At 38.1% G+C, this 12,244-nt stretch overlaps 1 protein-coding gene across 2 annotated transcripts in view; it reads left to right on the top strand.

Annotated features, from left to right (window-relative positions):
- gabbr1b (gamma-aminobutyric acid (GABA) B receptor, 1b) overlaps positions 1-9,329 on the top strand; it is a 96,604-nt gene extending 87,275 nt beyond the window's left edge. For both annotated transcript variants that reach the window (XM_047605720.1, XM_047605721.1), the window contains 3 exons: positions 4,217-4,345; positions 5,142-5,285; positions 5,897-9,329. In XM_047605720.1, coding sequence (XP_047461676.1) covers positions 4,217-4,345; positions 5,142-5,285; positions 5,897-6,184 — 561 coding nt within the window. In that variant the 3' untranslated portion in view covers positions 6,185-9,329. The remainder of the gene's footprint in view (positions 1-4,216; positions 4,346-5,141; positions 5,286-5,896) is intronic.
- Positions 9,330-12,244: the final 2,915 nt, after the last annotated feature.

Below are 12,244 nucleotides of genomic sequence, written 5' to 3' on the forward strand. Positions count from 1 at the left end.
GAATTCCCCCCACACATTGCATGTTCTACATTAGACCCTTGTCTTATACTGTGTCTAACACAGTTTTATTTTGTAGCTAAATGCCTAGGACAGGCTTGGAGGACATATACAGAGCTGAATTGTTGTATTGAGCAATCAATTAATCAAGTGACGGAAAAGTAGCAAATTTTACTGAAAATCAATGAACTGTCTGGTACATTTAATAATTGTAATGTGATTTAAAAAAAGAAAAAAAGAAATTTCAATTATGGCATGGCAGAGTTCTCTGCATACAACTGTTTGGTTCAACTCAATACACCCACAGAAAGAATGAAGTATATTATATAATATTACTATTGTTGGGCTTTTAACTATTAGTTATGAAAAGAAGCAAGCTAAATACAGTATATCCCCTTACACTTAGAGACTTAGCCTCATTAGTCTTGAGGTCATGCTGTACGAAACAGAGCATGTCCCAGCCATGAGAAGGCACTGTACTCAATTTATACCGTCCATAAAAAAAATAAATAAATAAATAAAAATAGACAAATAAAACACCCTAGACAATTTGTGCCAAAGCAAACAGCTTTCCGGTTGAGGTGATGCCTTGAACGCAACAGGAAATATGTAATGCATTCCCACACAAAAAAGAAGTCTTTGACTTTCTGGACATTGATATGGACATGTTTATGTTGGTCTTTTAATATAGGGTTAAATAACTGAGACAGTATATTCATTACTAGTGGCAATTCAGTGTAAATTTGACAATTGCAGTGACATATCTTTATCACTTACCAACTGCCATGTGAGTTATATGTTATTTTTTTGTGCACATTTGGGACAACATGATTCTTTTGTGGTACGCTGGAGCCATCACATAGTATTGGTTGCTGATTTAGAAACTGAATTTCCCCAGCCAGTAGTATGTTTGAACAATTCTGTCTAAGTCCAAACAGTCATACTGCAAGTGGGGTTTTGATGTCTCCAAAGACATCACAACACTCAGTGCGCATCAGGAGTTCTTTCGCTCTAGCCAAACTGCACTTGCTAAATCGAAATATATTCCTCTGTCTTTAACAACATGAAAGGCAAGTGCGGTTTATGCTGCTGCCTCTCTTGCCACCATCACCCATATCTCTCTCTCACATACACACACACACACAAACACACACTTTCTTGTATGGCCATCTTTGTGAGGACACCTTTAGGTATGATACATTCCCTAGCCCCTTACTCTAACCGATCTAAATTAAGTGCCTAACCCTAGCCCTAACCCTAACCCTAACCTAATTGTAACCTTTACCCTAAAACTGAGTTTTAACCTTTAAAAACAGCGTAAAACAGTGAGGCCAAAACATGAGGACCAACCAAAATGTCCTCACTTTGCACAAATGTCCTCAATCTGATGGTATAAAACTTAAACTGGTTCTCGGAAAGGTAGGTGTACAAATACACACACACACACACACACACACACACACACACACACACACACACACACACACACACTAACAGCGACTTCTTAATCAACATCTCCGGTATAGCTGGTTTTATGATTTTCATTCCCATTGTTGTATTTTAATTCATCTCTGAGGATTATCCATTATGCACTGAACCCAATTTAAGCCTAAGCTGAGTAGGTGAAGTGCAGATTGGTACAGGGGGAAAAATCTGCATGTGTTTATTGTTGTGTTTTGTCTTTTCCTCCCTTTTTGGTCTGCTTCTGTCTTTCTGGAATAATTTAGTTTAATCTCAGCAATTAGGCAATTATGTAGAGAGTTGTATGAACATCGCAAACTAAATACTATGCGCTCACTGCTTTATTGATGTTGACATCAAAAAACCCAGGCACAAACATTTGGATGAACTCACTCTGCATGGCTGTATATTACCAGAAGCAAATGACAAAATCTTTTTTGTGAACCAAAGTGAACCAAATCAGAACAGCCAGCTGGATAATGGATATCTGCCCGAACTGAACTTTTGGCCACTCTATTCGGGATCACAGCCCACAGAGCTAAACCCAAGATTCACATTGGAAACAATGAACACAGTATTAATATCAGATCTGTAGTCAATGTGGAATCCCAGACGTGAGCAGTGAGGAAGTGAAATGATTTAGTACATGGCACTATTTCTGTACCCTATTTCACCTAAACTGAATAAGATGTGAGCTCACTGATAGCCCCATCCCTAATTCAATCACTGAATTCTATGAATGGTGGACAAATCTATGCAGCCATGTCCATGCAAAGTCTCTGTGAAGTGGGGCTGGGCGTATCGATCTAAATATTGATGGTATCAACACAAAGGTAGTATCGGTATTGGTATCCGATACTAGCATGCAGAGATCGATACTTTTGTTAGTTTTTCAACTATAAGTCCAAAAAATTACTTGTGACAAGTTCATGTGAGCGTAGCTTATCACCAAGTCTCATCGTGGCAGGAGCTTCTCCATCCTCACCTCTAGTATAAGATGGATATGAACAGAGTTTGACACTCAAATCCTAGCATCACAGCAGTATCACACAGCTGATAGTGATGCCGTTATTGAAATGCGTTGGTACTCGGAAGAGAAGACAATTACATGGGATACAGACCCACTTCTGTGGTGGAAAATTAATGAGAAACATTTTTCTAATTATTTATTTACAGATTTTTATATTATTACATTGTTGCTTTTGTTTACTTATTTGCTGAACCTTAATATTGCTGACATTTACTGAATAACTATTTCCCATTGTTGTTGTGTTATTTACATTGTTTTATTTATATTTTTGTTACATTGTTCCTTTTTCTTATTTTGCACTAATGACTGGTTTTCTAAAATAATCTTATGAAATTTTGTCAATAATGCAAACCATTGTTTGAGTGAGTTACGGTAATTGGACTTCAACAGATTGCTGAAGATCTGCTCGGTTCTGAAGGGTTGGAAAAGCTTAGAACAAGGCGCTCATGAATACACATAAACTCATATGATTCAGGTATTTCAGACACACACGATATCAGCCTGTCCTCTATTCCGTCTTTCTGCTGGGCTGCACACACACTTTCTCAGCTGACGGCTAAAACAACTGTATGTACAGTAGTTAAATTGTTTTATATTGTAATTAGTTAAGAAAACCTGGTTTATTTGCCTAGATATGTGTCTGGCTTTTTATCATAATCACAATCAACTAAATAAAGGCAAAATCCTGAAGTTATTCATTGATCATGACATTTCAAGAAAAATGTATCGGGATACCAGCCCACCATTTACTTGGTATCGGATTGATACCCAAATTCCCCGTACCTCCCAGCCCTACTGTGAAGGCTGTAGGCTGCTGGAAAGCATCTGTCTCCAGATGAATGACTATAGCTAGTCCTTAAGATTCCAGGTGCACAGAAATGCTACTGTATTTGTTCTAGTGAGGTGGGTGAAATGAAAAGGATGAGTTTTGTGAGAGCAGAGGACAGGATTGTGTGTCACTGTGAGTAATGAGATAACAAAGAGAACATGACTGCTGTTGGTGTCGGCATGCTGCTTCCATCTGCCAGTCTGGATGAGGGTTTGCAGCTTTTGTGCAGAGATGGCTGACGGCTGATCAATATGCATTATTTCCAGGTTTACCGCCACATTTTCATGTTCATTGGATGCCATGCTATGTCTGCATTCCTCACTCCTCCACCCTCTCACATTCCATCTCACACTGTGCAATCAATCACCTCTCTGCATGACGGAAATCAAACCTTTGTTACCAAAGCAACAACACAGAAAGTAACAGTGATAGTCTATTTTAAAAAATTCTTTCTTCTTAACGACACAGTTTTTGTTTTTGCGTTCAGTTGTTTTCATATAAAGATCCTGAAATTATTTGAATGTCTCCTTGCAGGTCACAGATTCCCCAGAAGCCCTGTCTTTACAATATTTTATATTGACCACACATCTATGTCTTCAGAATCATTGGGCAAAAAAGTACAGCATTGACTTTCTTTTACTGACAAACAATTTTGCAGAAAAAATATGAAGAAAGGGGCTTAGGCTCTTTTTCACAGAATTCCACGAGCTCCGATGGCTGCACCTTAGATACCTGGAGCTCAGTTCACTTCTGTTGTTGTTTCTTCTAAGGATAAGATCTAGTCTGTAGTTGTTGGACTTACATTTTTTACTTGTGATGTTGTGATGACCTGGCCTATATGTATTTTTTTCTGTTGTAAAAGAACTAAACCTGTGGTGTCTCTCTCACGTTCTCCCCAGGTGCTGTGCATGATCACAGCTCCTGTCACCATGATCCTGTCATCCCAGCAGGATGCCTCCTTTGCTTTTGCCTCTTTGGCCATTGTCTTCTCAGTCTACATCACCCTGGTGGTTCTGTTTGTTCCAAAGGTAAAACAAGTGGGGATTGAGTCCCTTTTACTTATTCAGTAATTGTTGCAGTCTGGGTGTTCCATGTCCACCCACCGGAGGTCCTCAGTGTCTCTTTACATTTTTTTGCCCAGTCAACTCACTTTCCAGTCCATTAGGTTCACTATAGTGTAAACAAATGTGTTCTAAGATAACAGTCTCACAGTAAATCTTGGATTCATCAAAACTACGCATACCACAAGTGTACTTTCTGTACAAATGCAAGCAAACTTGATTAGTCAATCAATACTATACTGGACTATTACTAGGATTAGGATTTAGGATTAGGTAATGATGCTCAGAAGAAGTTAAAATGACAAGAAATGTCATGGTGTACAATTTGGACTAGCATGCATCAGAAGATTTAATATTATTCAGTGTACCAGAACACTTTGAATAGTCTAGGATAGTATGAATGAAAATCAGTGGCTGATGACGAGATTTTAACTATTGGTTCTCTCAGTTCTATAAAGCATCTTGATTATTTGGATTGTTATAGACACAAACCTGAATGTCAGACCAGACCCTGAAAAATGTATTCATCAAATTGCCATCTTGAGAATGATGTCAATAGGAAGCATCACCAAAATGCTGGTACAAACAAGTCACGTAGGAACAGTTCTTTGGCAAAACGCAGAATTATAGACTTGTAGTAGGAGAAGGAAAGGGATCTAGTTAATAATAAACTAAAATGACAAAATGTTTTTTTATTTGTTGTTTATTGAACAATAGTAAAACACTTTACATGTCTGGTAAGGAAAACGTGCATGCTTTGTAGATGCGGCGCCTGATCACACGGGGGGAGTGGCAGTCAGATGCCCAGGAGACCATGAAGACAGGCTCGTCAACCAATAACAATGACGAGGAGAAGTCCAGACAACTGGAAAGAGAGAACAAGGAGTTGCAGAAGATAATTCAGGAAGTAAGTGCAAACATTTGTGTTGCATTCTTTTGGATATGCTAATGAAAGAAATACCTAGGCCAGTGTTGAATTGGCACAGTAGAGTCACAATAAATTATGTTGCCATTACTAGATTATGGGTTAACATGTAATTCAAATGTGAAACAATTTTAAAGAAACCAGTTTTAAGCCAAAAGTATTTTTTGTGTCTAATATAACCAGCTATCCTGATATGTCTAACATGCCATTCAGTGAGAGGTTCAGCGAGTTGTGATTATTATAATTGTAGATAGACCCCGATAAACATACATGCATTGAGATGAATGTCTCTTCTAGAGTAATATAGCTAGACTGTTTTTTATCAACCTCACATAGATACACAAGAATGAGGTTAATTCAGTTTTCTCAAGACTTTGTGTACTGCATATTGATAGACTCTTGGCTGTTTAGAGGAGTCAGAAGGCAGATCTCAAAATCTGCATAAATGAAACTAAAACTTTTGCTGTCAATTTGAACCACTAGATGGACAAACATTGTTGGCATTTGGCAATGACCTCCTAAAGCCATGTTTAAAGAATAGTGCCTGTAACCAGACGGGATTGCTGAGTCCTCCTTACAATTTGGTCCCTCAGAAAGAAGAGCGTGTTTCAGAGCTGAGAAACCAGCTGTCCGAGCGACAAGCCCTGCGATCGAGGAGGAGAGCATCCACTGTCACCAATCAGAATCACAGTCCCCCTCCTCTTGCCATCACCCAGACTGACCCCAGGTCCCTGGCTCCTCCCCCAGGATACCCTGCGCCCACCTCTGACCCCCTCTCCGTCCCTCCACCCTTCGCCAATTCATCCAGCCTCTACCAGCCAGACAGTAAGATCAGCCGAAATAACTGTCATACCAGCCGGCTGCAGCTTCTCTACAAGTGAGATGAGGCTGAGTGGTGGAGAGATGTGGATAGTAATGACATTCATCAACACATAGAGGTGGAGAAAATTAACTACAAAAACAAGTTTGAATAGCAGACCTGTTGGAGAAGCTCACTCCAAATGTCCACCTCCCAGCAGAGACCAGAGGATAATCAGTGGAAAGTTTCATGTAGAAGAAATCATCAATGAGGATTTACATTTCTACTTGTTTCGCTCTGTCTGAACTGATTTTTTTTTTCTCTCTGAGAAAAAAAAATAAATATGTTGTTCATTGTGAGGTGATGCTATCACCTTTCTTCCAGTAATTTTTCCATGTGCCATTTTGAGTGTGACAAGTTTTTAACATGTGTTAACCTGCCAAACATTTAATAGTAACACTGTAAACAATGCAGTTTACAGCTTTAGCAAGTTTACCAAAAATGTGCAAAAAGAAGAAGTCAGTTGCATCTTGGTGATTTTGTCAACCAGTGATTTAGTTAGTTCTAGTGACATTTAACAAAATGAAGCTGGCTCTGCTTTAAAACCTGTGAAATGGTCTTTAACATCCACTTTGAAACTGAAGGACAGAGTTTGGCAACCTCTTCAAGTAAAGAGCTGCTTACTAAACTGAAACATTTGCATCCAACACTTTCAATATTACCTGTGTCCACTCAAAAATATTAACATGACAAATGACTCTTGGCCTCAGTCATCTTATATTACTCCTGTATCAGTAACTGACTTAACAAATGGTTAAGTGTAGGGGACATTTTTTTCCCCAAATCATTTATCATATCTGTACCTTAGAACTCCCGATATGTTTCTATGGTCTCCATTAAGAGCCTAAATAAAAGGTCAAATAAGAGATGCCACTAACTGGTTATGTCCATTACATTACAAGCTATCTGCTAGCTATTTAGCTCTTCTTACTCAGTGTTACTGGTCTCTGTTCAGACAGAGTGCAGAATTGTTAGATAGTGTGTGCTCATGTTAAACCTGTCACTGTGGATCAACTCAGTCCGATTGATTCAAGGTTGAAAAGAGTAAGCTGAGGGTACTGCTGGCATCTGTGAAGAATCAAGTGGTGTGACTGCCACTCTCAGGATCTGAAGGAGCATTACATGAGGTGTAATGATCACCAAGAGCATCATCATCATGGAATGCACCTGTCCTGTCGATGTTTAATGTTAAGCTGCAACAGTGTTTAATACTCCGGTGGAAAAGGCATTGACAACAAGGCAGACAACCATAGTAAGCGAGAGCTGAACATATTTTTGTCCTTATCTCCATTGTTCAGGCATCACTAACTGACTTCCATGTTGTAACCATTCTGTATCATTGCATATTGTGCATGTCCTACATGTACTCCTACGCCACAATAAATACTGAATAGCTTCCAACTGACAACATGTAAATAAGAAATTGGTGAAATATACTTTGGTGACTGTTGTATTTTCTTCTGATTGAGGGACCAAATAAAACAGTGCAGTAAAGAATTAGAAATTAGAAAAAAATAATAGTTTTCAATTTTTGAATTAGAAAACTATTATTTTTTTCAATATAATGTTACAATACAAATTGAACAGAAGGCGTACACATTCACAGTGCATTTCAAATCCACCTATTTGTTTTCAGTTACATATCTATGTGACAGTACTTTATGAATTGAGTTAAATAATTCCACCTGTTGTTGTTGTTGTTGTTGTTATTTTGCTCTGTGCAGTCACCTGTGTTTTGTCTGTTTTTAGGCAAGAGGTAATTGTGGCATGCAGTGGGGAACATGTGACTCAAGGGGACCAAAATCATCCAGTGAAAAAGATATGTTTATTTGAATGCCATTACACATATAACAGTTATTGTCATGTCTGCCCTAACTGGAACAGCTCTACATGAAGGAGGAAAGGACAAGTATTAATTCTCCCCCTCAGCTTAAAAAAAGCATGTTCACGAAACTAGTAGAACGACATCATACTTCCTATGTAAGACCTTTTATAGTATTTCTCTTTCCTTCTCACTCTTCTGCTTTTTTGGTTTTGGTGTCACATGCAAATATCACAGTTTTTCTGGGTATTTTGTTGACCAAAATAAAAACCTCCTGATGAAGTTGTGAAGCTAAACTTTTCATGGCAAAAAGTGAAAGTCCATCATGTGTGTTGCTCCTATATACCTAACAGAGATGACAGAATGGGTTTCCTGCTGCTGATGTCTCAAGATTAGAGTTTCCACATCAAGAAAACTATTACTGAAAACGGTTAGGGTTAATGTTTCTCATTTGTATAAAGGAACAGTATTTGATATGTGTTTGCTATTTAATAACTGCTCTCTGATTGGCCATCTCAGGTTAAGGTTTGGTAATGTTAGAGGTTTGGGTTTTAGTGAAAATCATGTTCATGAGAAAAAGTGATAGGAACCAGGAAATATATAAATCCACCGAGTCTTCAACTGTCTGTGTCTACTTCCTCTAATACAAGTTAAAATTCACAACAGAGGTCTTAGTCACAAAACTGGTTACAGGGTTTTTTATTTAAATTTTGGCATTAAACAAATTATCTTCCCTCCTGTTTTTCCCATTTTTTTTGTTATTTGGACTGATTTGATTTCTATGATATCACATTATTATATTGAAACATGTACATACCAGTCCTTGTGACAGTTCTTTTTATTCATTAAGGAACCAGTTTTTAATTTTCACTTCATTGCTTCGTCTTTCTTCATAAACGTTTCAATGTCTTGACTTCTGTTTTATTCTCACCTTTTCTCCATGTGGTAGCAGAGCTTGTTTCATTGGTGCACGCACTTCTGAACTGACTGACTACTACAGAATGAGGCGCTGATAAGTAAAAAAACAAACAAAAATCAAAACAAAACATGAGAACATTGTGCAGTGCTACTTTTATTCAAAGTGACCATGTGTAAATACCTACTGTATGTGTGTGTGATGTATTTTAACTGTTGGGTCTGTAAAGCAGTGAAGCTGTTATATTGATACACATGAGAATATGCACAAGGACTGTGAATAACATGTAAATAATCAGTCAGACTCTGCATATCCCAGCTGTATTTCATGTGGTACAGTATTCAAAATATATTTCTATATGCTAAATCATCTGATATCACAGATCATTTCAAATGCAAGAATAAAAATAAAACTACTTGTTTTTCTCCACATATTTGCACAGATTTGATGTCTCTCTGGGTTTAAAAACAAAAATAACATCATACACATTTATCAGGCATAACATTACGACCACCTTCCTAATATTTTGTAGGTCACCTTGTGCCTCCAAGACAGTTGTGACTCATCAGAGAATGGACATGGTCATTCTGAGGGTGTAATGTGGTTGGTTGAGGGGAGGATCCTCTGTGGATCATCCCACAGATAGTTGATCATTTTGGGATTTAGTGAATTTGGAGGCCAGGTCAACACGATGTTTTTAATGTCATTTTATTTTATTTTTTATAGTTAAAGTGTTTACCTAAATACCTAAAGTGTTTTTTGTGTGTGTGTCTGTGTCAGGCTGCATCCTGCTGGGGATGGCTGCTGCCGTCAAGGAGTGTTATTACTATGGGGTGGGGGTGCCAGTCTGGTCTAGGTGGGTGGTAAGTAATGTCTAAAGCCCATTTCACATCAGTGTGAAAGGGTCGACTTATCCGCTCGACTCGACGCAGCTTCAATGTGAAAAGGAATGCCATGTAGACCCAGGTTTTTCGCTCTCATGTTGATGTATCTGCCTGTTGATTTTGTCACTCGACGGCCTGAAAAGCTTCAGCTCACAAACAAGTTTTGATCTACTCCCATTAAGACCGATCTTTGAAGGGCAGAGATTTTTGTTCATTTTTTTTAATCAAACAACTCAAATGTGTTGTTACATGATCATGTAACAACACACGGAAGCGCATAGGTGAATTAGACTAAGACAGACTTTAATGATCCACAAGGAAAATTAATCGATCATAGTAGCTTAATTGACTCAAAAGGATGAGTTATACAGCTGAATAGATCAGGGAATGCATGTGCAACTGTGTTTATATACAGTTTGTATAGCGAGCTCCCACACTTTTTTAATGGTAATGGCAGCCTTTGATTAGGCTGATTGTTGCTCGACAGTGTATTTCAACTGAAAACATCCTGCTATTGCAAATTTATGCACACGTGTGCCTTTGCGGTTATGTAAATTTTGTGGTCTAGCACAGATTTAAATCTATGCAATCGCTTTTATATTAAAATCCAACGAAATGACTTGTGGTTTTTAACACAGAGGGTGACACACATGGTGAAATATCTGATGTGCTGCTTGATATGAACCTCAATGAGTTAAATATTGTCTAATACAGCCTTCTAATTTCGCTCGCAAGGAAGGCCTCATGATGATCTGTCAGACTGTCCCACTATGTGCTCCACTGCAACACTTCTCACAATCAAAGCAGTGAAGGACCTACAGTATGTGTGCATGTGCCTCTGTATCTATGTGAATACATACATACAAGCCCTAACTTCGTTGTATGGGCTAATAACTTAGTTGACATTAGCTGTCATGGCAGCCTTTTTTTGGGGGGGGGGGAGTAGGTCTGGATTTGTATACTGGGAAACTGATTATACTGCAATATACTGCAATACTGCATGAAATGCAGTATTGGGCATCAATACATCAACATACAGGTCATCTTTGTGTTAAGAATTTGTTTACAACAAAATGGCTCTGATTGCTTGTACAGCTTTTCAGTTCCATGCAGATGTATTTTCTTCTCAGTATCAGTTAAACGTGTCTGAATGTGTTACACAGTTACACAATGTGCAAGGGAGGTTGGGCAGCCTTCCATGCCTTCATTAGCTTTATTTATTTCCACGTTTTACTATTACCAATAATGCTTTTTACTTAGCATACTTTTTTAGTCATATCATGTCAGTCCTCTTAGTTTGAACTTTGATCTTGAACTTTCAGTATCTGTCAGTCACTCTCAAACTTTTCTTTCTATCAAAAATGTCCACAAGTGCGACACATCAAAAGAGAAAATGATATAATGATATGGAATGAAAGGAGAAAAAATGCCCAGTATATTCCCACCCCAAGACAATTTCTTTCTATTTGTGGTATTTAGCTGCCAATGGAGGAGGAAACAAGGGGATTGCCAGATTACCAGGGACTTCCCCTGAGTTGAGGGACTGTTGCTCCAGTGCTACACTTCACGCTATGTCATAAGAAATGCGCTGAAAATAAATGGATAGAAAGCACATAGCCAAGTCATAGTATCTTATGTAATACCAGTGCTATAATTATCCACTGTTGATGATTACAGAAGAGCTTCGTTGCTAACTAATGCCAACCCATTGCAGATTGCATGAGTAAATAAATACTAGATGTACAAAAACACCTCATTTGTTATTCATTTTAGTCACTGACTGACTGTCATTCTTTGGAGATGTGAACTATTCTTGGTAAGACTACCTTAAAATTTCCTGGAATTTTTTTCATCTACCTACTTTATCAACAGTGCAGCTTTATAGCTTCATAAGAAAAGACTACTGCATAAACCAAAAGAACACGTAAGTTGCCAAGTACCTGAATTGGACATGTTACTAAACTTTATTTTTACCCCAAAATAAGAATTGAAACAAGAGTATATTGGAGATCTTACGCTACGTAGATGACCCAGATGGCTGAGAACATTGACTGAGACAACACCATTTTTAATAAGTGCAGCGAGAAATTCTAAATTTGGGCAAAGAACCCCGGCGGAACTGATGGTGGTAGAGGAAGAGGTATGAGTCAGTGAGAAATAACCACTACAGCTAAATAAGGACACCAGTAAGTTCAAAAACCATGACACTCTCTCTTGTAGTTATCGATTCCTATCGTAATACTGTGTATAATTCTCCAATCTACTTATTACTACTTCATATAATAGGTCCATATATTATGCTGCCCTCGCCACCATTAATTTAACAAATATCCTCACGGACATGCCAATTGTCATCACTGCCCACACTGTATACTCACTAAGTTTTACTACAGTGCATACTTAATGCTGACTCTATCCATTTTAATCTATTATCAATTTCCCTATGCATCATGTATCACA

The sequence above is a fragment of the Mugil cephalus genome, chromosome 14 (assembly GCF_022458985.1).
Source record: "Mugil cephalus isolate CIBA_MC_2020 chromosome 14, CIBA_Mcephalus_1.1, whole genome shotgun sequence".
NCBI classification, from domain to species: Eukaryota; Metazoa; Chordata; class Actinopteri; order Mugiliformes; family Mugilidae; genus Mugil; species Mugil cephalus.